This window comes from Nanorana parkeri, unplaced genomic scaffold, assembly GCF_000935625.1.
Source record: "Nanorana parkeri isolate BGI_ZX_2015 unplaced genomic scaffold, ASM93562v1 scaffold1293, whole genome shotgun sequence".
Lineage (NCBI taxonomy): Eukaryota > Metazoa > Chordata > Amphibia > Anura > Dicroglossidae > Nanorana > Nanorana parkeri.
Window position 1 is genome coordinate 265,014 of NW_017307561.1, and position 25,930 is coordinate 290,943.

General features: G+C 42.2%; 1 protein-coding gene across 1 annotated transcript in view; it reads left to right on the forward strand.

Moving 5' to 3' along the window:
• The first annotated feature begins 1,251 nt into the window (after positions 1 to 1,251).
• Positions 1,252 to 25,930, forward strand: part of QSOX1 (quiescin sulfhydryl oxidase 1) — a 36,759-nt gene continuing 12,080 nt past the window's right edge. Inside the window, exons 1-3 of the mRNA XM_018569155.1 lie at positions 1,252 to 1,567; positions 22,358 to 22,464; positions 24,635 to 24,792. Coding sequence (XP_018424657.1) covers positions 1,327 to 1,567; positions 22,358 to 22,464; positions 24,635 to 24,792 — 506 coding nt within the window. The 5' untranslated portion in view covers positions 1,252 to 1,326. The remainder of the gene's footprint in view (positions 1,568 to 22,357; positions 22,465 to 24,634; positions 24,793 to 25,930) is intronic.

Genomic DNA, 25,930 nt, shown 5'->3' on the forward strand with positions numbered 1-25,930 from the left:
ACCTAAATACATTGTGCTGAAAGTTGTCCCTCTTTCTCATCTCAGAATGTTGGGAGATATGGACTATTTTCGTTTTGTACAATTGCAGTGCATGAGACTGCCTGAAAACAAGACAAATAGATTGTTTGGGTAGATTGTCACATTGCATAGTTTTAGTAACTCCAAAGGAATTTCTGCTGAGCTTGTAAAATCACATTGTAACTGATACGGTATAAGGTATCCCAGCCATCATAAAGTGGAATCATTGTAAATATATAGAGTGAGCACACCACATACAAAGAATGATTTTGCAATACAGTTGTATCCATGGTATAAGTACTACAGTACAATCGGTACAAATATCCAGATATGTCATATCACATCAGGCATAATACAGCAAAAGTATTTGCTACACTGTTATTATCAATCTATATTCAAAAGAATACATGCATGTACATATGTGAGACGAGCAGCACTTAGTCACATAGCAGCTGATGTTCATAAATACATACAGTACCCAATATAGAATGATGAGAGAGAGCAGAGTCAGACCCTGGTGAAAAGAGAGAGGAGGCAAAGGCATTCTTCATTTCGGGGGTAAAGGAACCTCTTTTCTAAAGAACCTCCTGCCTTACTTTCATTGTTGGTTGACACATACAGTAGTGCAGATTGTAGTGCCGTGCAGACTTTGGTTTCTAGCCTTATAATAAGTGGCCCTATTGATTTTGAAAGAGGTCCTGTTTCTTATTCACAATCCCTCTGGAGTGGCTTATTTCTTATTTGCAAAGCCAACTATTTCTCCCCTCCCTGCTATGTAAATACAATGTAAAGCTGTCAGTCTAGCTCTGTCTAGCTGTGTCCCCCCTCTCATATATAAGATCCCTATAGGTGATGTCTGTCTCTGGAGCTGTATCTCCTGGAATGAAGTATATAGAATCTAAAGCTGTCGGTCTATGACACAGCTGTGTCTCCCCTCTCATATATAGCATCCCTATAGGTGATGTCTGTCTCTGGAGCTGTCTCTCCTGGGATGAAGTATGTAAAGCTGTCGGTCTATGTCCCAGCTGTGTCTCTCCTCCCATATATATATATATGATCCCTATAGGTGATGTCTGTCTCTGGAGCTGTCTCTCCTGGAATGAAGTATATACAATGTAAAGCTGTCAGTCTAGCTGTGTCTGGCTGTGTCTGCTGTGGTGTGTGCTCTGTGGATGTTTCTCTCCAGGGATGATGATGATGTATCAGTAGGCAGGATCGACTTCTCCCGATGTGGGCAGGTTCAGTGTGTCTCCTCCACCCCCGGGATGTCAGTGTCTCGTCCCTGGCACAGTTCTTCTCAGAGCAGTGATGATGCCGGGTCTGAGCTGGCTCTGTGTCCCTGGATTGCTGAGCTTTGTGCTGCTGGCTGTGGCCCCGGCACAGGCTCACTTGTATGGCCCGAATGATTTGGTGGTGTCCCTGGCTAACGGAGCTGATTCCATCCTGCTGAACTCGTCCAGCGCCTGGTTTGCCCAGTTCTTTGCCAGCTGGTGTGGGCACTGCCAACATTTCAAGCCGACCTTTCAAGCACTGGCCCAGGAAATAAAGGGTGAGAGAAACTACTTATTACACTGATCCCCGATGGGGCTGCATATCAGAGGAGAGGAAATGCAATTGTACAATCTTCCAGTCTGTTCTGTGCCAGGCATTCTTCTGGTACAAGAATTGTGCAGGGATGTACATGTATTGTACCATCTTCTAGTCTGTCCTGTGCCAGGCATTCTTCTGGTACACGAATTGTGCAGGGATGTACATGTATTGTACCATCTTCTAGTCTGTCCTGTGCCAGGCATTCTTCTGGTACACGAATTGTACAAGGATGTACATGTATTGAACCATCTTCTAGTCTGTCCTGTGCCAGGCATTCTTCTGGTACACGAATTGTACAAGGATGTACATATATTGTACAATCTTCCAGTCTGTCCTGTGCCAGGCATTCTTCTGGTACAGGAATTGTGCAGGGATGTACATGTATTGTACCAGCTTCTAGTCTGTCCTGTGCCAGGCATTCTTCTGGTACGGAAATTGTGCAGGGATGTAGGGATGTACATGTATTGTACCAGCTTCTAGTCTGTCCTGTGCCAGGCATTCTTCTGGTACAGGAATTGTGCAGGGATGTTCATGTATTGTACCAGCTTCTAGTCTGTCCTGTGCCAGTCATTCTTCTGGTGCAGGGATGTACATGTATTGTACCAGTTTCTAGTCTGTCCTGTGCCAGGCATTCTTCTGGTACACGAATTGTACAGGGATGTACATGCATTGTGCCATCTTCCAGTCTGTCCTGTGCCAGGCTTTTTTTCTAGTACAGTGATATTGATGTATTGTGCCATCTTCCAGTCATTCCTGTGCCAGGCATTTTTCTGGTACAGGGATGTACATGCATTGCACCATCTTCCAGTCTGCCTGTGCCAGGCTTTTTTCTAGTACAGTGATGTTGATGTATTGTGCCATCTTCCAGCATGTCCTGTGCCAGACTGTACATGTACTGTACAGTGATGTACGTGTATTGTGCCATCTTCCACCCTGTCCTATACCAGGGTCTTCTTTGGTCCAGGAATTGTATAGTAATGTACATGTATTGTGCCATGTACTCTACAGGGATGTACATATATTGAGCCCACGAGCAGATTGTTTGTAGATTACCATGAAAGATATGATAGCTACCAAGTCTGTTTTATATAATTGTTGTTCCAGTCTGTTCTGTGCCAGGCACTGTTCTGGTAGAGGAATTGTACCATGCTGTACATGTAATGTGCCACTCTCAGTATGTTCTGTGCCAGGCATTCATCTGGTAGAGTAATTGCACAGGGATATACAGTACATGTATTATGCCATATCCCAGTCTGTCTTGTGCCAGGCACTTCTCTGATACAGGAATTCTACAGGGATACACATGTATTGTGCCCATGGGCAGATCTTTGTAGATATGATGACTGCCCAGTCAGCTTCATAAAGTTCTCTTTTCTCAGTACAGATTTTGTTTTATACACTAAGAAGCCTTCCAGTAAGGAAAACAAAGTTCATATTTGGTTTTTATTTGTTTGTTTAGGGACACTGCAGGAATAAAACTTGTATTCTGATAACTGTATGTGGTTAATAAATGTAACAATAATATTTAGTATCTGAATATTCATTGTACATGTCAGTATGAGCCAAAACTTTTTGATTTTGGATAGAGTAGAGGTTTTTTTCTGTCTGTGTTTAATAAACGAGCTTTCCCTTTACTTCTACTCTACTACATAAATAAACTATACACAGTAAACTCACTGTTATCCGGCATCCACAGGGATTGGTAGATTCTGGATAAATATGGTTTCTGGTTGCTTGAGAGATACTAATAAAAATAGGTCTAACTAATGACATACCCCATACTACACCATATCATAAACTCTGTATTGAATTCATTTTAATATTGAAATGCAGTAATCAAAAGCAAAAAGATACACCTAAAAAAAATTTAAGGAGAACTATGGGGTCAGGGCTTTTCCCCATAGTTCTCCTTAGGGTAACGGGAGGACACAAACTAGCGTCCTCCCGTCACCCTAGACTCAGTATACCGCGAGCTGCAGCTCGCGGTATACTGAGACGCCACAGCAGGAGCGGATTCCCGACATCGATGTCGAGATCCGCCCAGCTGCGTGAGTGACAGCTGGCTCTGCCTATGTAGAGGCAGAGCCAGCTGTACCCGCCCTCTCCCCGTCCGTTCCGCCAGTCAGCGCTGGCAGATCGGAGCGGGGAGAGGGGAATCCATCCCCTCCCCTGTCACGGCAGAGAGCCGTGACAGGATCGAGAAGTGAGTGAACGCCGGTATGTGTTCGCTCACCTCCCGATCTACTGAGCCGGCCTGTGACAGTCTCACTGTCACAGGTCGGCTAGAACTATGAGGTGAGTGAAAAGCACTCACCTCATAGTTCTCCTTTAAGACAAATAGGCACATGATCGTTTCTGGGATAATACATGCCGCAGATCAGCAGAACATTAATCCGAAAATTAATAAAAACAAAAGCGTATGGCTGGACATTCTGGACTTCTGGACATTCACTTTAGCATAGACTCTTGCAATAAATCATTTTTGCTAAATAAGAGCGCAAAGAGGAATTTCACAGAGATCCTAAAACGTGTGTGGCCAGTTAATAGCCACTGACTGACAAGTTGCAGTTTTTTTTTTAAGGAAGATTTAAACTATGGCAATATTGTGTGACTGTTGTAAGCACCCCTGTCATTGTTATAGTATGTCCCAGGACCCCAGGCCATGTCACTGTCTCTTCTGCTGGACAGCTTGGTCTGCTTGTACATGCAGAGAAAGTATAGATAAAGACATATGAAAAAATACTGGCATTACATGTATTACTTACATACATTATCAGTTATCAGAATACAACTTTTTAACAATAGTGGGCCTTTAACCCATATGCTACCTTAATTAGTGTATGTGTCCCTTTTATTTGTGACTATCTTTGGAAAAGTTGCACAATGTGTGGGCAAAATGACAATATTTTTTTATGAGCTTGTCAAACATGCGTATATTTGCTAAGATATTTTCTCATCCAAATAAAATGTTCACACGTGAACAGTTGTGATCAGCCATGCATGTGCTTATATGAATGAATACATTTTAAAAACATAATGGGGGATATTTTTTAAAACTGGAGCAGACAGAATCTGAATCAGTTGCTCATAGTAACCAATCAGCTTCTCTCTTCAGTTTGTTTAGTTAAGCTTTGAAAATGAAAGAGAGAAGCTGATTGGTTTCCATTACCAACTGCTCCAGTTTTGATAAATTTCCTTCAATGTTTTCATGATGTTGAAATACTGTTCAATAAGCGTTCGGTTGACATGAGATTTGAATGGAAAAGAACTGATTCAAAAATAATTTTTTGATGAATCAACATTTGAAAACTACATGTAAAACAATCAGACATGTACTCACTTGTCTGATTGCTTCTTCATTAATTCAATTAAAAAAAAAGTAAAGAATCCTACATGGGTTGACTGTTCATAGCTTTGATCAGGATATTGAGTGATGACATGATAGAACAGTTGGAAGGTATGTTCGAGGTAACTTTGGGGCTGAAATATTTCTTGTACGGTAGTAAACGTGAGCAACAGTTGGAGCTGTTGTATCGTTGTTCTCAAAGTGTATGTAAACCCCAAATCTAATTTCCAATCTATTTGGGATCATATCTCACTGTATACAGTTTTTGTAAAGTAGAACTATGGCCTCCCATAATTATAAGTACAGCTGCACCTTACAGTTTTCTCTTTGTCCCCCTGCAAAGTCCCACAAATACCTGTTGATCCTGCCAGTGAAGTCCACCTACACTTATGCAGGTGCCTATGATGGGGTGGCAACAATGCTGCACTGCCTCTTGAACTCAGAGCAGAGTTGCCACTCTCATGTAGGCTGTGTCTGCTTGTTATACAGCAAGATGAGAAGATATTGTAGGGGGTATGACTATCAGTACTGATTCATAAGTCTGTAGCTTGTCAGTCAGTACTTGGCCACACCTAGCCCTGCCCACTGCTGTCTGGATCTGCCTCTGTTCCTGAAACCTTCCCACTGTAAGCTGCAGTGTTTGGGAGGGGGAGTGTGTGCAACACAAAAGGAGGATGTAGCTCAGTATCGGAAGGTAAAGGAATTATTGTTTCCTTCATGAGGCTTCTGTATTACATAGTAACTGAATTTGGGACTTGTCTTTAGGTGAACTTTAGGCAAATCATTTTCTGTGAATTTATTACAAAGTTTCTTGCCTGGAGAACCTGTTAGTAACATAACTTCCTGTTACAGGCTGACAATGCTAAGCCCCTGCCTCCCGATTAGCAGTAGCATTGTCGGCCTGCTGTGAGAGCGCCTTCAGTTGGCAGTTGGACTGCTATTATGATAGGCTTAAAGTCCAACCCTGGGCAGAGCATGTTTCATGTTTTTTTTTTTCTAATCCTTCTCCACTGTATCCAAAAGCTGAAAAAACCCCAGAAAAAACCCCACTGCCCTAGCGTTCTGAGCAGTGTTTATGTATGCATCTCAGATCCCACCTGTGACTTTGCTCCAGACCCACTTTTATTTCTGGACTTCTTTAATACCTGCCCTGACCTTTGGCCTGTCTTCCAGATGTCGTTCTTCCCATTTGCCGACTCTGTCTTCACCAGTACTGTATGAATGTTTCTCTGTTCACCTTCTCCTGTTTATACAGGTAGTGTCCACATGTTGAGCGTCCGTGGTCATGACCTGGAGTCAGCACACAACTCCAAATTTCCATGAGAGAATCCCTGGCAGAATACCCACTGGTCTTTAGACTCCGCACCTCGGAGGATCTCACGCCAACTGCTGCCTCGTGAGCTCACAGCCTTTGGTTCTGTGGCACCTTTATTGTACAGCTGAATGCTCTGCGTAAACTGCAATTTTCAGTACCAAAAATTATATTAGAATTGTGTCAAAAGTGAGAAAAAGTAGGTAGGCAAAGGACACAACTGTGCTACACCAACAGCTATGCAAAAAAATGAATACGCAAAACATGACTGGTTAAACCAAAAATTGCTTACTTTAAGTCCTCTTCTCTTTATATTGATTGATTGACAATGCAAAAATGTGGAGGTTAGATAAATTTTTTAGTGTAGTTAAATAATATTTTTTATTATTTAGATCAATTTATCAGACCAAAAAAGGGACAACTTAGGATAGATGTAATTTGGTTCTCAAAGAGGGACAGTCTGTTCAAAATAGGGACAGTCAGGGACTATGAACAAGTAGTGACATGTTGCTTAGGGAATCACAGCCCTCAAAACATCATGATAGATGAAAAAGAAGGATGAGAGAAGATGTGAAATTTGCTTTTGTGTAGATATGAGCAGTCTCAGTGGAGATTGAGTTATGTAGGACATGCTCCTGTGGACAGGAAGTCAGAGAAGTCTGCACTTCCTTTAGGATGTGTTGTTACGTGCCCTTCACAAACTCACATGTCCTATTGCTTGCAATTCACTTGGTGCGTCGGCTGTTCTGGTGGACCTGGACATAATAGACATAAGGTATGATTATCAATATCTCTAAAGCTGATGGTTTTCACTGGTCTGATTTGCAATCTCACATTTAACAGGTGATTAAATTGTTGCACAATTATAAAACTTGGATATGATTAGTCCCATAGCCATCAGCGTAGGTTGTAGTCAAAGGAACGCCTAACCAATGACTTGGGTGACCTGTGTTTGCATACGCCAATCTTGTGTTATTCCGGAAATACTGTACAGAAACCATGACCGCCCATTTTGATACTCCTACACACAGGCGCGATGCCAAAGAGAAATATCCTGGGGGAGTTAATGTTAATTAATTAATGTTAATCCATTAATATTTTCCCTTTAATTTTAAGAGGAACTTTACCCACCAATTTAACAGTTACTTTTGAGGCATGCCAACTGTTATGGTTGCCATTGTTTCCTTGTTTCAGCTCTCCACCAAACTGTAATTTCCTCAAATGGCTGGTGTCATAGCTGATCACATGTGCAGCACCTTGCAAGTGCAATCCAAATAGAGGCTAATGTGGCACCTTCCTTGGCTATAAGTGATAGGAGGTTGGAGTTTCACTTTAAAAACATATTTATTTTGTAATTAATTTAATTAAATGGATTGAGTTATGTAGGATAGACTCCTGTGTACAGGAAGTTACAAAACTCCACACTTCCTTTTGAATGTGTTGGCATCTAACAGAGGATGAAGTGACATCACAGCAACATCACTTCTTTCTATTAAGTAAGATAGGATTTGTTTACGTAGACTGAGGAACCTCCATCCTACATCTCTTTTTGAGGATTTGTGTTGATGGGTAAATGCAGGTTGCTTGCAGGTGCATTCAGCTTGCATTTGAGTTTGAGGCTTCTTAGACTATTCAGAGTTCATTGACATTAATCTGCTTCAAGCTCCTATTGACTTGCATGGGGAGAGAAGGGAACAAAACCTCGTTGACACTGTCCCTCAAGACGTCAGTCCCTGCAACTATACTGTGCTCCAGTGTTGGCACAGAAAGTCGAGCAGGGGCATCTTTAAAGTGTTAAAGTGAAAAAAGAGGATAAACTCAATAGTATTCTGCCATTTCTTGTCAAATCTTGAAGCCTTAATAACTCAGGGAAAGAACAATGATGTACTGATAGTAATAATGTAGCGACAGTGTCCCTTATTATCCAGTTGCACTTTCCCTTTCAAAGTTTCCTTTCTGATTGGGTACTTAGTGCTATAACATAGCTGTACTTTGTAGCCTGTCATTAAATGGTGAAGTTTGTTCATGGTCAGCACTGTGTGTATTTTAGGTTGCTCTGTGTCTTGAAAAATAGTGATGAATGAACATCTGCTTCCCATAAAGACACAGGAAATTTCTCTGCATGTTCACATAGTAAAAGCTTTGTGTGACAGAAGCTGGAAAGCGGATGGCCAAACTAAACAAGAAAGAATATAAACATTTGATAGTGTCTACTTAAAACACAGTAAAGGTGGCAGTATGTGTAGTGTGTTGTGCTCACTGACCATCGTTCTGCAGCTTGCCACACAAGAAAGTACATGAGCTTTTATCAGGCAGAAGTGTGCATTTCTGGCTCCATAGACCTCAATTGGAGTGCCTGAAAACATGTCACACAATCGTTTTAGCCTGTTTATACTCCGGTTTTGGGAATAACAATGGGTCTCCTCATAGTATCCTCAGGCATGTGAACAAAATGGAGGGGTCAGGAGTGTCTATGCTCGAAGTGGAGACTTTCATCAACCTAGTGAGGGCCCACAAGAACCTCTGAAACCCCAGTGATGCCCATTACAAGAACAGTGGCATACAGCAGAGGGCCCGGGAAGAAAACTTTTTCCTGCATTAGGAGTTCCGAAAAAAACAAGAAGCAGATACAAGGAAAAGGAAAGCATACAATGTCACAGATGGTCCTGCTTTTCATTGGGCAAAACAAAACACCTGAAGCTTGACAACATCTGAACATGCTTCACGTGTAAAAAGAAGCTTCAAAATCACCTAAAAAGGTTCACGCCTAAGTTTGAATGGGGCCAAAGCTTAAAGTGAATGAGTTTAACTTTACTTAATTTACTCTAAGGACCCTTCAGAGAATTTAGTTACCTGCTGCCTGCTCCCCTGCCACCCCAATCTGCCATCAGGCTGCCTGTGATTACTTGCTGAGCATGTCAAACCTATACAGGGCTGTGAACTAAGAAAGAAGTGCATTGTTGGGGGGGGGGGGGGATAGGAAGTATCACATGATCTCACACACCGAGTATTTCTCTAGGCTTTAGAGGTAGATTTGTTGGCACAAGGGTAAGTAAATGCTCTTAAGAGCCCTTGCAGTGAAGTCAGTCTGTTGTTTTGCCTGCTATGTACAAAGTATAGGTTCATTTTAACAATAGGTACTGGATGGATCACAGTGAACATGAACCATGATTCTAAAAATATATATGTATTTTAATTTTACAAAGGATATTCAAAATATTTAAAATACGGTGAGTTTTGGCTTCCTAGCAAACCCAGCATGATTAGATATGGGCTCCTTCACAAACTCACATGTTGCATTGCTTGCAATTTACTTGGTGGGGAAAATAAGAGGGGATTAACGTTATCTAAGAGGGTACGTTCACACCAGATGCAATGCATCTGGTGTGAACAAACCCTAAAGCTGGCCTGACTAAAAAAAAAAAGAAAAAAGAATGTAGCTGACAGCGTAGGTTGTAGTCAGAGGAACACCTAATTGAGGACTGGGGTGACCTGTGTGTCCATACACAAGTCTTGTGTTATCTTGGAAATGCTGTACAGAAACCATGATGCAACTGCCCTTGTTACTACTCCTACACCCAGGCGCAATGCCAAAGAAAAATATCCCTGGGCAATTAATGTTAATCAGTTTTCTCTTTTAATTAACAACATATTAATTTTGTAATGAGTTTATTGCTGCCTATAAATGACAGGTTAACTCTCCCAATAAATGGGTAGAAGACATCCCACCAATATTGAGAGATACATCTCTGGGACCCTTTTTAATATTCTCCCCATGAATGGGTAGAAGACATCCCACTAATATTGAAAGATATATCTCTGGGACCCTCTTTATTATTCTCCACATGAATGGGTAGAAGACATCCCACCAATATGGAGAGATATATCTCTGGGACTCTTTAATATTCTCCCCATGAATGAGTAGAAGACAACCCACCAATATTGAGAGATATATATCTTGGACTCTCCGTGATCTTCTATCAGATTCAGCTGAAGGGTGTTATTTTTATTTATTTTTTATCCATAGAAAAGTTAACAGTCTTTATCAGTGATAAATACGTTTCCTAAGATGTTTTAAAATCTCTTTCTAGGACAGCAAGAAGATCAGAAAAACAAAACTGTAGTATTAATGCTACTAAAAGGCTGCATCATATATGGTTTTTTTTTTATTTAGTCTGCACATTTTGAAGAAAAGTTTAGCAGTTCTATTCACAAAAGGGTGAAGAGTTTGGAGACGACAGGAGAAGTGAACAATCTAAGCCATTATAGCTGATTTGGAAAAATTTTCCAAATCAGCTCACTTTCCAGTTAAGCTATGTTGTCCTAGATTGTTCACTTCTCCTGCCTTCTCCAAACTCTTCACGCTTTAGTGAATAACCCTGTAATTGTTTTGAAAATCGGACTCAGTTAAAAATTTAGCAGTAAGTTAAGCAAAGAGCAGTGCAAGACCTCCATCAATATCTATGGAACAGAAGCAGTTAAGAATCTGAATAAAGTTCAGATGATGATTAATAACAACATAGACATGTCAGGTGTAAAATGCTGTGATTTTGAAATACTTACACTTGCAGAGCATTCACTTCCTGATTTAAAGAGCTAAATGACTTGAGTTTGCAAAAGCAATGCACACTGGGATTGCCTTGTAATCAGCTAAGCATTGCTGGGAAATCTCATCTGTAATCTCACAAGATCTCAGGGAAAGTCATTTTCCTCCCCTGAGATGATGTGCATGGTCACATGTCCTAGTCACATATCTAGTCACGTGCCAGAGATCCAGGAAGTAAAAGGAGAGCTAGTAATCTGCCCTTAGTAAACATGGCCATTGCCAGAAGACTGGGAAAGAAAAGAGAAATAAGGTATGCAAAGAATACAAAGCCGGCAATTATCTAGAAGTATGTGCTTGTAGATTGTCATTACATTTTTAAAAGTGTGTTTGTTGTTCTTTTAAAGATACGGGTAAAGGTCCGCTTTAATTAATTCTTTTCTTACATAGTCATGAAAATATTGATTAAAGAACATCTATATTTCGGTAAGGTGAGTGAAAGGGATCATTTAATTTATTTTTATAACTAACTCAGCGATTACCGTATTTTGCGGTCCATAAGACGCACGGGACCATAGGACGCAGGGAGGTCCGGCGCGCCTTATGGAGCACTCGAGACTGAAGCTTCTGTCACAGCTTCTATGACAGAAGCTGTGACAGAAGCTGCAGTTAGTGACCGCTGAGACAGGTGGCGCTGTGGTTACAGCGCCACGGTCTCAGTGATGACACAGAGCAGGCGAAGAACGTCTATTCTTCGTCTGCTCTATGGTTATCTCGATCGTCGCCGCTGCTCGGTTTTAATACGAGTGATCTCATTAGATCACTCGTATTAAACGAGCAGTGGCTCCTGCTACTCGCCCGGCGCCCGAAACTGCATGTCTCGGGCGTCGGGATTCGCTCCATAAGACGCAGGCACTTTTTCCCCCTCCTTTTGGGGGGAAAAAAGTGCGTCTTATGGAGCGAAAAATACGGTAATTGTGGGAGTGGATAGAGGGGGTGGCCAGTAGTTCAACCTTAGGACTGGTGTAGACTTCGAAGATCATGCGATCGTCTGCAGGTGCACACATCGGTTGCCGCGCGTCCTCATTGATTTCAATGGGGTTACTTCCATGCGGCAATCGCTGAAAAAAGGTACATGTATCATTTTGGCGACACACACCACACGGGATTTTAAACTGCGATCATGCACAATTGCACGGGCGGTATTGCGGAGGGAAACCGCACAATCTGCCTGGGGCGACTGGGATGCCATTATAAAATAATGTCACCCCAATGGCACTGCAAGCGCCGGTGATGTGCAATTACGTGACCGCACAGTTTCGTGCACAATTGCCGCATGGTCACAGATTGCCCAAGTGTTAACCAATAGCTGCACTTCCAGTCCATAGCCACCGCAAGTATTTGACCTGTTAGACTCCGTTCGCACCGAGGTGTTTTGACACTCAATGCTAAGTGCGACAAAACGCTCAAGGCAAGGATTCCTATGTATTTTTATGGTCCCTGTTCACACTTGAATACCTTTGTCACACGAAGTTTCTCATTGAAGTCTATGGGACCGAAAAGCGGTGTAATCTGCCAAAAAGCAGCTCATGTACTTTTTCCTGCGACAGGTATTTTTCTGTATGCGACAAAACGCTCAGGTGTGAACAGAGGCCATAGAAATTAATGAGTCTTGATTGTTTTGTCACGCTTAGCTTTGAGCGACAAAACGCCTGGGTGTGAACGGGGACTTAGATTCATCAAATACTAGCTCCCCCTCATAGTTCTTTCCGCCGGCTCGGGGAGCAAAGTGAAAGCGTCTCAACACATGGCCCAACAGAAAAGTAAGTGCATTTACGCTTCTTTTATATGTTGGCGACTAGGTCAAAGAAACCCTGCAGTAACAGGGCCAGTTTTAGTCCTCATCTTTATCTCCCACCACTCCCTCTGTTTGCTGACATATGCAGAGGAGAGCGACACATAACTGTCGCAGGAAGTAAAGAGTTGTCTTTGATGTGAAGGCTGTGATTGACAGCATAGCTTTTTTATGCTGTATGAGAGGCAAGATGGCGGCATCCAACAGGGCAATAACTAGGCCTTGGAGGACAGACTGGAGCAAAGTGATTCTTTAGCCTACTTCACCTTGCACTTCATCAAAGCTTTTCACATTGTTTTATTAAAGAAGACCTATTCATATGAGCATTTCTGGGAAGAAAATAGGAGTACCTTTGTATGATCAGCAGACTTGTACTATAGAAAGACCGTGGTGATGGTGTAATGGCCTTTAGTCTGGAATGTGTGAACAGATCACTTTGTAAGAAAGGAAAGTATTTCCTGTGTTGTCTGTGATGGATTAGACTGCACACGTGGAATGGAATAAACTGGTCACATACAGCAGTCAAGGTCTGACAGCACTATGGTAGAAGGCATGTGTTTGCACTTTACTATATGCACACTGAGAGAACTAGTAAAGTTTAAGTGGTGGTTTGGGTTTGCTTTCCTGTATTTCTCGCCCCAGATAAATATTAAAACTGCACTCCAGGTTAAAGCGATATTAAAGCCAAAACATGTTTTTATTTCTCCTTTAAGGAGACCCTCCTTTGCTGGAGGCTGTTGTGTTTTTTCTTTAACAGTACTTCTTTCCTCATTTTCTAGTGTGTCCCATGCTCTTCCCCCCGCCCCTCCAAGGGTGCCACCATCGTTCTAATGGAGGCACCCGTGCCCGCTCTTGCCCACAGCGGCTGTGTGCGTCCATAGACACACACGGCCCTGTGGCAGGCCACGCCCCTTCCCTCTTTGATTGATGGGAGAAGGAGCCCATGGCTTCTCTGCCATCAGTATCCTCCCCCGCAACCCGGAAGTTCGTGGTATGGAGGATCGCTTCGGGACCGGAGGAGAGGATGAGCGCAGCTGACAGGTAAGTGTGGGGGGGACTTGGGTAGAAAAAAAGGTGCTGGACTGTTTTTACCCTAATGCAGAGAATGCATTAAGGTAAAAAACGCACAAACCTTAATGCTACTTTAAGTGAAAAAATTACTCTTGCAATGAGCCCCTTCCCAAACACTGCAATGGTTACATGCGCCTTTTGTGTAACGCTAGAGGAATAAGCAACTGCATGTACCCTATTCCTCATTTCCACAGGCTTTCTCCTTGCTGTACAACCGGTCCCTCAAAGCTACCTCCTCCTGTGGCTCCTCCGGTCACAAGAATTCTGACATCATCACATACAATGCAGGACCAGAAGACCTGTATTGTACATGAGGACGGCGACGGCCCCTCCACATGGCAGTGCATCAAGAGCAGAGAGGAGCACTGGCTTCTGAGGGAGTGAGGCATAAGGTAAGTATGGCTGCCTATTCCTCTACCCCTAGGCAAAAAGAGAGTTTGACCCTTGCAGTACAGGGGCCCCACTGCAAGGGTACGTTTTTTTCACTACAGCAATTTTAAATTCCAAGCATAGGCTATCCTGTTATAACATCAGCATTGTAATAGGAATACATACTGGAGCTGTTTTAGATAATGCCAGTAAAAGAACAGTCTGATTGCATCACGGTAATACATCACAAATGTTTAAATGGACTTTAACCTGTTTGTGAAAGTACCTGATCACAGGTTTGATAAACCAGGAAACTATTTACAAAGTACACTGAAGACCTTTCCTGAATACCAGTTTCTAACTCTGATTTGTGAGTTCTTTTTTAATAAAGCAGATGATTGATTGCTATGGGCGGCTCAATGTCTTTTTTGTTTATAGTCTCTTGTATAGTTAGCTTGTGTTCATGTAATTTGTGTTTCACAAGGTATTATCCTATGTACTTATTCTATTATGAGTACACATACTGTATGCGGAAAGTCTATCATACTCCTCTACAGGACAAATGTTTGCACTCTTATGTATGTGATCAGCGTGTGTATTCTAAGGGTGGACCTGCTTGTTGGGAAGTAAGAAAACAGGGAGGTTTCTACAAGTTTTACCAGGATCGAAGAAAAACACAAACACAGAACATCTGTTTACGTGCCTGATTTGCATGTGCATCTTTGCACTACATCGGGGATATTGCTTGACATGAGTGATCATTTTAAAATGTATGTCCAGCCGTATCTTTTCTTTTATTCAGTTTTTATAGGAAGTGGATAGAACCCCTGAACTTTTTTTTGCTTGGCTGTCTGTGGCCATTTGGGGAGACTTTCTCTTATTTCCTGTATTTGTAATGCAACAGGAAGGAAGTGTAATTCTCTCCAAAGTGAGAGGGAATCTCCTCTGTCACAGAACAACTGTCACAGATATCACAGGGATTTATATAGCGCTGGCAATGTATGCAGCACTTTACATACTGCACATTCACATCAATTCCTGCTCTCAAGGAGCTTACAATCTAAGGTCTCTCTCTCACATGTATACAAAGTGCTGATTTTGATAGGAGCCAATTACCCTGCCAGCATGTCTTTGGAGTGTGGGAGGAAACCCACACAAGAACAGGGTGAACATGCAAACTCCATGCAGACCTCACCAGGACCCCCAGTACTGTAACGCTGAAGTGCTAAATCCACAGTAGAGATATGGTAAAGTAAACATGAGCGTTTAGCCTGAAGTTGACTTGTCTTCAGTAGGTAAAAGCGAAGTAAGGATTCCTCACTTCACCAAAACTTTAGCAAAATTCAGTATATTTTGCCATTTCAGTAAAAATACAATGGAGTCAGTAGGGCAGGTTCGATTAAAGGGACATTAAAGTCAAACTTTTTTTCCCCCCTTCCCAAACCTGCTGTAGGGACTTACCTTAAATCATGCCTCTTAATCTGATCATCTTCTTCTTTTCTGTCCTTTTCAGCTGTCCCTCCAGCGCTGGTGCGGGTCTCCGTTCCAGCACTGACACCTCTGTCCAGGTGCGCGCTGCTCCATAGACTTACCTTGTGTCTCTCCTCGTCTCCCGGCCGAACATCTGAAGTGCGCATGCGCCCGCCCCAAGATCCTTTGCGACCACCCGAGACTCTTCAGATGTTCGGACGGGAGCGCGTGGCAAAGACACAGGTAAGTTTAAACCCTTTTTTAAAAGTTTTTTTTAATGTTTTTGCATATATCTACTGCTTGCTAGCAGTAGATATATGCAAAAACACATAAGGTTTTAATAACCCTTTAAAGTTTATGTTTCTAACCCTCATAATCAACTTCTCTTATTTGCTCCCTTTTGATATTTTAACCACTTCAGTTCTCACACCTGTTTACCAACTGCGGACCAGAGCAATTGTTACACTTCTACTATGGGCCTGTTTATTTGGTGATAACTGTCGTTCTTAGCAAGCTAATACATAGATTGTCTTTTTTCTTTTGGACAAACAAGACTTTGCATGGGTGATATTACAAAATGTGTTTTATTTCTATGTCATCTATAGACAAAAATATGTAGAAACATTAAAAAAACACTTTTGCTAGTTTGATCAATGTTGCTTTTAAAAAAATGGGTGTTCCTGTAGATAAAAAGTATGCGTTTTATTCTATAACTCATCTTGTTTATAATGACACTAAAATGACAATGCTGGTGCAAAGAATTGCAGATATTTTATTTCTTTTTTGTTACATTTTGTGCATATGTTTAATGCAGCACTAAATAAATAAAATAATGAATACAATGGAGAAAAAGTTGAAATAAAGTTAAAATAGTAAATGTCACCTTTTCATCTGCAGATAAATGAACAGTGGCGGAACTACCAGGGTCGCAGAGGTCGCGGCCGCGATTGTATTTCTGAATCACAATTCTGAACTGTGTTTACAAACACTGTTCAGAAGCTTTGACAGCAGTGGCTGCAGCTTCTGTCTTATTACTCAGCAAGTTCCCGCTGTCATTTAGCAGGCTTAAAGCAGAAGTATTAGGAGAGTAAAATGTACTGTATAGTAATAAACAGTTCAATGGGTTTTGTTATATTTGTACAAAAAGTGCAAACCCCCCCACTGATCCTGCCAAAAATCCAGTGAGCTTGTATTTTCCTGTACTCTTTGCCTCCTGTACTTTTGCTGAACTGAAATCTAAAGCAGTACCACCCCTGCCTAGTTCACCTATGTAGACTACAGAACACATCCCCCATATTATAAAGGTGAGGAGAGAAGAACATGTTCGGTATTCCAAATCATGAGCGAGCAGCCTGGGGTGACAACACTGCTCCTACATAGATACAGTACAATAAGTGGGCCTCGTCACCCTAAGACAGGAAGTGTGTTACTTGCTGGACCACTAGGTGAAAATAAAGCCTGAAAAAAATACAACAAATGCATCCACTGCATCTAAGGACTGGTACGCTGCAATACATGACATTTTTATTTTTGGCTTTAGATACACTTTAGGGTTTTGAAGGGGGCAATTGACTTTAATTGGCTCCAGAGGTTTACAGAAGCTCCTTTAAACTTTACTGGACCTGTTCTTGTGTCTTTGTGGGTCGGTGCTGATATGGTAATCACATGGCTCTGTTTATTAAAAAAAAAAAGGGTTACGCTCGCCATACACCTACAGATTATCTGCAGATTTTCTATGGCCAGATGGAAAAAGTGCAACAGATTCCTCCATCTACACTAAACTGTGTGGATGGAGGAATCTCCCACTGGGCCAAGCTTCAGTATCTCGCTAGTCGGGCCCGCTGGCTGTAAAAACACCTGAACAATGCCTGCATGCAATCAGATTGTTCAGGTATTTTGACAGCCAGCAGGGCCGACTAGCGAGACACTGAAGCTTGGTCCAGTGGGAGATTCCTCCATCCTCACAGTTTAGAGTAGATGGAGGAATCTGTTGCACTTTTTCCATCGGACCATAGAAACTCTGCAGAAAATCTATAGGTGTATGGCCAGCTTTAGGAATAGGATTTGCATTAGAGTTGGTTCATCAACACATCATTGATCACACATCAGCCTGGCTTTGTTCGAAAATTAAGTCATTTGACTTTTTCAAGCACATTTTTCCTAAGCAGTCCGCATGTGATATTTGAGGATAAACTATTGGCAAGATCAGTAATTTTGCTGCAAAATCCTTTGTCATGAATTGTTATGTAAATAAACAACTATGTAATCTATACTAAATCAGACCAACATTGTAGGTTGGGCAGATTAGAGTTGTAGCCAAATTAATTGTGTAAAAAAGCACAGTCTGGACTTGGCAACAAAGAGATATAAAGAAAGTAAGTAAAGTCACAAAACTGTTTTAACAGCCACATCTTCTTAAAATGGTTAATCCGCTTTATTGTGATACTTGAATTCCCTCCTTGGAGTCTTACTCCAACAGCTATGACAGGGACAGTCCCATTTTTCCTGTTGCATTTTCCATAAATTAAACTATAATAAAAATCCAGGTGAGACCAGGACCTCCAGTGCAGAGATCTCCCAGCAAGAAACTGTTTGGTGATTAAAGACTCTTGAATCTATAAACAATGGAACTCCTGATCCATTACTCGGACCTATGCTGAGGACTGACTCCCGGCCAATGACAATATAGACAATTGGCAGAGATGTAAGAACTAGTGTGGGAATGTGCTGCACACCTTTATAATCAGTCTATCGAGCACAGGAATCAAGGTTAGAGAATATTTGTTTATTAATGTTTAAATAGAGCTGAGACTTACCTTTCATGGCTGAATGAACTCTATATTCCCAGTAACTGTGTGTGTGTGGAAACCCATAAGGGCCACTTAAGAGGGCATTGTAGTATGCTGAGACTTTCTTCTCAGAGATTGTATTCTTCATAAAGAGCTTTGTTCAGTGTTCCTATAGGGAGCAAGTGACCATGTGACCAATCCTTAGTGGCTTCTACATACATGGGAAGGGTGCTAGCAAGAATATCATTTTTACAGACCATGGTTTAAAAAGGAAATGATTCTAGTTGGTTAGGGGTAACAATCACATGAGTCCCTATATAGAAAATGCTTCTCATTGGGGGGGAAAGAGAACTTCACATTTCTGCATTGCCCTGGGCATCACTAGAACAGAAGTGAGGGAAAACCTCCCCATTTGGGGGACAGATGCAAAAACATCCTCACAGGGAATCTAACTCTTCCCTACTAAAATGGAGATTTTGGCTAGAGTCCCACATTAAGCAATAACTAGTTTTTCACCAGCCTTAGTTCACAGTGGTTATTATAATTACAGTTGCCCTTTAAGCTTATGCCATTTTAAAATACAAACACATTAGAAAATTAAATTAATTGGGCTCCCAGTCTGTGTAAAAAAAAAAAAATCAGCTCTGGGTGCAATACTTCTCACCACTGCTATTCACCACATGAATCCTTTTTGTCAGAAGGTGTCCTTAGTGTTCCAGGTTGAATGATGCCCATTGTCACTCAGTTTGGAAGGGAACACTGACTTGACCCTGAGGAGACATTATCATGGTCTCTTGGATTCACTGTGTAATGGTGTAGAGAACAGTAGCAGTGTCATCACACCAGCCATCTGGAGAGAAGGGGACCCTGCAGCCTTTCTTGACTGACCTGTAAACTTTAGGAAAAGGTGAGTATAAAAAAAATAGCATAATATGGCCGGGGGTGGGGGGGACAGTCACAGTTGTCAGTGGGAAGAAAAAATTGTTAGTGTGAATCAGTGGAGGGGGCATTGGTGTTAGTGCGTGTGTGTTGGGGGGGCATTGGCATCAAAAGGGGGTAAAACAGAAAAAAGGCCATGGTGTCAGTGGGCATTGGTGCAAAGTGGGGGAAACACTAGTGTTTGGTAGAGGTTGGAGGGTGCATTGGTGTTCAGTGGGGTGTGGGTGAACACTAATGCTTAGTGAGGGTATGGGGGGCATTGTTACTTAGTGGGAGAAGAGGAACACTAATGTGTAGTGGAGATAGGACTATTGGCTCTCAGGTTCATCTGCTACTGGAACTAGGCGACTGCTGTCCAGCTGGAGATCACTCAGCTGGGCAGGTTCTGCATAGAGCTGGAGCCAAGTGCTAGAAGAAATGTTCCAATGCTCAGCTCCAGGACACGGCCCAGATCTGCAGGATGCTGGGATTAAGTAGAAATTCCGGGACAGTCCAGCAGAATCTGGTATAGCTGGGGGTATACAATAGTTCAACCATACTTCCTGATAACATTGTTTTAAAAAGTGTACATGACACAGGACTGCCATATGTTCCAGCAGGATCCACAGGTATTTTTTTTGTGGAACTTTTAATGGTATATTTAACAGAGAAAAAGAGAGCAAATAACAAAAGTTCATTGTTATGGTATAAATACACTTCAAGCTGATTGGGTGATGTATTTTCTGATTAAGTAAAATTTGCAGTAAATCACCCCATAAAACCACTTTCCTTACTGGTGTAGTTTGACTGGGGCTTCCTTCTGGGAGCATGCTGGGCTGCGCTGTGTACTGTAGGATGCTCCCGGTCTTGTAGATGTGTCACAGATAATGGAAACTCATGTATTTAAAATGTGTAATACTAATGGCAGATTTTGTCTTGTTGCTTGACTGCTGAGATTAAGTCAATGTTTGCAATGGAGATAGAATAGTATGAAAAGAGGACACGTACATAGAGGCACCATTGTGACTCATTCCATCCCGCTGTTATTTGTCTACTTCTAATCTTTACTGGAACAGTCCAGGGCTCAGTGATTTAACGGATAATAGAATAGGTTTCCATATCATATACTAAATGAGTAGTTAAGGAAACAAGTATTTAATTTATTTACCTTCAACAGTCCCTCATAAATAAAAGAAAGATCAAGGTCCTGCTTTTTAATTTGCTCAAAGCCCATGTCCATCCAATGTGATATGTTTATAGAACACCCAAACAATGAAACATAATACTAATCATTTTAAAACATAGAACAATATAAATATAGTATATCCGAATAGGGCCAGGATACATATGACTCTGCAAATTAAATACAGGGGATACCGAGGGGGCATTTAAAGAGACCCTGTCACAAATCAAGTATTTTAAATGCTGACTTGCAGTGTTTTTCCTTTCCAGAAATTACTTTTTATTCACTTGCAATGTGCCATTGAACTTGCTAGAAAATGTTGCAGGAAGAGTCAATCCCTAATACATCCCCTATCCATGAAAGTCATAGCCCCCTTCTCTTCTTCGAGTGTCTATTTACTCTCTCAAAGTGTCAGAATTCCATATTACTATATTTATTCCAGGCCAGCGGCTCACACAGCATTGAAGCCAAAGCATCAGCATAATGCTACCAATCTAGTTAGCAGTGGGCAGGTGTTGATTGACAAGCTACAGGCTTATGAATTAGCAGTGACAATGCTGACAGTCACACTCCCTTTACTATAAAGCACCCATACAGCTAAATATCATCTGCTGAGTTAATCATCCAAAAGCAGACTAACCAAAGCTTCTGAAATCTAAAATTTGACTAAATGGCCTGCCGCAAGTCAAAAAATTATGTAATTATTAACTAGAGCCTGAAGTCTGGGACTTGATACCAGGCAACATTTCCACTTCCACTGCTACAGGTTTAAAGTATTTGTGAACACTAGAGTCTAAAACAGCCTTTCTCAGGGTTGCTGCGGCTCTCTGGGTGCCTTAAGGCTTCGTCAAGTGTGCTGTCAAATTTTTGTACCGCGTCATGCAGTTTTATGGTGCAGCCTTGCTGGCCACCAGCACCATAGAAACGCATGTCACTTATCCAGGGTGGACGGCATCCAGGACCTCCTCCAGCATTCAGAACAGGATGGAAGTCGCCTCTGCCATGCTACCACAGCCATGCTGTGGTGCAGGTTGTAAGGTAGAACTCTGATGTGCAGGGGGGACTGAGGATTCTGATTCTAAGGGGGCTTCTGGTGTCATTTTTATTTTTTTTCGGTGTGGGGTCCCCACTTAAAATCTATATTAGATTTTGGGAGGACCACATATAATTTTTTTACAGACTGGGGTGCCTTGTGATTTTGCATACTTTTATAGGGTGCTATAACAACAGATTGAGGAATGCTGCTCTAGAACACAATACCAGCACAGCAGTTCTTATTTCGTCTTAATTTTTTTAAACCTTACTTGTATCCTTGATTTGGCGGTCATGTGACCACACAACCTCCTTTGCTTCCTTCTTCCTTATAGCCAGGTACATGTCTCTAGAGCAACCAGGTGGGCAGAATATTACATCACACATAGTAGGGAAGTACATTCCCCATCTGTGTGTACTGCGCTCCTACAGGCCGCAGCTGAAAAAGGCTGCACTGGAAGGAGGGGGCGACCATACTGACAATGGGAGATACATGCATGTTGTGCACCATGCCAGCATCCTGTATCTCCAAGAAGGAAGCTCTGACATGCAAACTAATCACGTGTCTATGCTTGGTGTAGTCAATGTACAATAGCAAAGAAGAGAGATGGCAGCATGACCAAGTATTTGACAGCAATCAAAGGCAAGCAATTAAAAACAAGAACATGGTATATTTACTAATGTGTACATGGAAAAACAGACACACCTATAAAAATACAATCTTGGGGTAGCATACACTTTAATTTCTCATTATATCAATGATGTAGCAAACAAATTTGACTTCTAGATTCCTGAAACAAATCTTTGAAATGATGTTTGATTTAACAGACATAATACTGATATCTAGATTTCTTTATCCAGACTGGAGACCTGCGGTGTACTTGGCTGTCCTGGACTGCGGAGATGAGGCCAACTCTATAGCCTGTAAGCAGTTTGAAATACAAGGATTCCCTACCTTGAAGGTAACTGTTTCTATGAAATCATTAGCATGTAGCAATCAGTAACAACCAATCAGATTTAATTTTTCATTAGCTTAGAGCAGTCAGTGAGAGATGATTGCTGATTGGGTATTGTGGTTATTATTATCCTTTTGTCTGATTAAAGCTGAACTCCAGGCATATACAAAGTGCCGCCATGTATTCATAAATAAATTATTCAATGTTTTGATCTAAAGGCCACTAGTGTAAGTTCCTTCATTTGGCATTAACCTCTTGCACACTAAGAGAGGGACAGGACTGGGCGCCAATCAGGTGTACAACTTTCCTACCCAGCCTGACTGTCATTGGCCCACCTCTTTTATTCATTGTATTCAAGCTCTTTCAATCATGGCAGCTTAGCGTGAAATGTGGGCAATACCTAGGGCAGACTGTATGCAACTGTAATTGGCCTAAGAACGGACAGAATTACTTCCACTCATCAAGGCATTTTGATATCTGTACACCTTCTCCAAGAGCCAGTGTACTAAAGTCAGAGTCAGGGCTGAGGGTTCCTGAGAGGAGTACTGAGGGTGCTGTGATGTTTTCAGGAAGCTATGCCTGCCAGCAGTGGCGGAACTACCGCCGGTGCGGGCGCACCAGGGCCTCGGCCTGGGGGAGGGGGGCCTAGCACAGTCCCAGCACCGGATCGGTATCCAGCAGCCAGCGGGCCCCCCATCTCTGCGCCGGGAGTGTCGGCTCATCCGTTCATCCACTTCCATGCATATTCAAAGCACAAGTCAGAGGCCGTCCAATTTCTATGTATGTGAGCAGTTTCCCTTCTCAGTGTTTTCTATTACTGATCCTTCTTTGTTTAATTAGTGGGTGGGGGAAAACATTGACTCTTCTTCTTAATGTGCTCTTTAGATCCTCTGGGATTCTCAGCATGTCACATTTCTGTTTGCTGTACTGTTAGTATTGTGGATCCCAATGTACCAAGTGTGGTTATAAGATATACACTCCTTGGGCCTGTTCAGTAAACTAGCTCAAGGAATGAAGAATAATACTTTGAATTGCAGAATGGATCTAGGCAACCTATATCCCAGCAATATAAATATATACACCCTTGTTAGGCTACATTGATCTGGTCGGTGGTTTAAATTGTTTGAAAGTGCTTGAAACTCATCCTGCGAATTGCCAACATCATTTTAATTTTCAGTACCCACAGTAACCAGTCAGAATCCATCTTGTAGTGCCTTTAATTTAATAATCTGAATTCTAATTGGCTGCAAGGGTTACTGTATTTTGCACTTGGTGCTTTTCTCATTGCATTGTTTGCTGAATATGCCCCCATATATCTACAACATACAAACATTTACTCAGACCTAGTAGGATATTTATAAAGAACAGTTCAATCAATTGGCTGGTCATTTGCTGTTTTTTTTTTTACCATTGAATGCCAGTTGGAACTTTCATCGCATTTACTAAAAACGGTCATTGTTTAGCCCAGCCTTTCTCAACCTTTTTACCCCAGAGGAACCCTTGAAATCATTTTCAGGTCTCAGGGAACCCTTGCTAAAACTAATTCATCAAGGGCCAGTGGGAAGAATGCATCTTACATCGGTGGTTAGTGGGAGGAATGACCCCCCCACAGTGGTAGTTTAAACATATGGACAGCTAAAAATTGGCGTTGGGCCTGGAATTATGCAGCAGGCACCATCAGACAGGTGGTCAATCAGCCACAGCTCACGGAACCCCTGGCAACCTCTGGAGGAACCCTGGGATTCCAACAAACCCTGGCTGAAAAGGGTTGGTCTACACTCGCCCCAACACATCTGCCACTGTTGGTCTACATTCTGCATTTTTATTTTCTACAATGGGAAATCCAATACAAATCTAAGACATGCAAATCCTATCCCACTCTATCCAAAACGAAATGTCTTGGCTGGAGTTGTGTTATCTTATCATGCAGAGAATGGAATGGACACAACTGACTTTGCAAAACCCATATCTGACTGTGCTGTGCTGCAGGAAATTGCATAGATGTGAGCAAAGTGAGCAACTGGAGTTGCTTCTGTAAAACCATTTATTATCAACTATGTACTTAAATTAAAGTGACAAATTGCTACAAAATTGGTAGGAAGCCACTGGAATTTATCCTAAATACTTTCAGTTTTCCCCTAAGTGGACGTCTTTTTAAATACTCTATATTAGTATATTGTAGGGGTTGGAAGCAGGAAAATGGCGGTGTTACTTAAACATCTGTTTGCACCATATCTCTGCAGCTCGGGATCCAAAAGCGATTAAAAAAATGATTATTGACACATTGGAAGCGAAGAAGGAGTCTCCGCCCCCTGCATGTCCACCACTAGAACCAATCAGGTATGACTAAGGAATGGAAACATGCTTAAAGTAAACCTGATATTAGAGAAATAGGGGCGGCCATTGTTGACATCCTTCTGAAAGTACTAGCTGCATTGCATAATGCTGACCCCTATGGTTTTAATGCCTGCTGATCCACTGATCTGCAACAACAGGCGTGTAGACCTGGGAAGTTGGAGAAGAATTCAAAGTCTTAATACTTGAAGCCAGAAGGTTTATATGTCAGCCAGTCAAATCGCATTTTCAGGAGAGGTCAGCCATAGCAGCCGCCATGTTTCTAGGAGACAGCTTTTTACTTTTAAAAATATTTTTTTAAAGAAGAACTCGGGGCACTTTAAAAGTTAACCCTTGCAGTGGAGCTACCCGCGTACTGCAAGGGTTAATTGCTTATTTTTCACTTGGGTCTAAAATAAGGAAGTTATACTCAATGGAGCCTTGATCCTCTGGCACAGATCGCTTATCTCTCATCCCCTCCGCTCTGGCAGTGGAATGTCCCTCACGTTCCAGGGCCCAGTCACAGCTGCAACTGATGCGACCCTGGTAGCTCTGCCACTGACGCTAAGCTGTAGAGGGACTACAAATCCCAGCACTATATTATACAACAATACAGAATATCACCAGTTATAGAGAACTACAAATCCCAGCAACACATTATACAGCAATGCAGAATACCACCAGCTATAGAGAACTACAAATACCAGCAATACATTATATAGCAATGTAGAATAATATGAAGCTACATTCCCTGTGCTGTTCACCATGGCTGTGCAGGGTCTCACCAAGGCTGTGTGCGAGTCTCACCAGGGATGCCTGTGGGTCTCACCAGGGATGCCTGTGGGTCTCACCAGGGCTGCGTGCAGGTCTTAACAAGGCGGTGTATGGGTCTCACCAAGGCTGTACAGTGTCTCCAGGGCTGCATATGGGTCTCACCATGGCTGTGCAGTGTCACCAAGGCTGTGTGGTCTCACCAAGGCTGTGCGGTCTCACCTTCGTTGAGTATGGGTGTCATCATGGCTGTGCAGTGTCACCAGGGCTGTGTGCAGGTCTCATTGGGCTATGCAGTGTCACCAGTGCTGCGTGCAGGTCTCTCCATGGCTGTTCGGCGGGTATGGGTGTCCCCATGGCTGTCCTGGGTCTC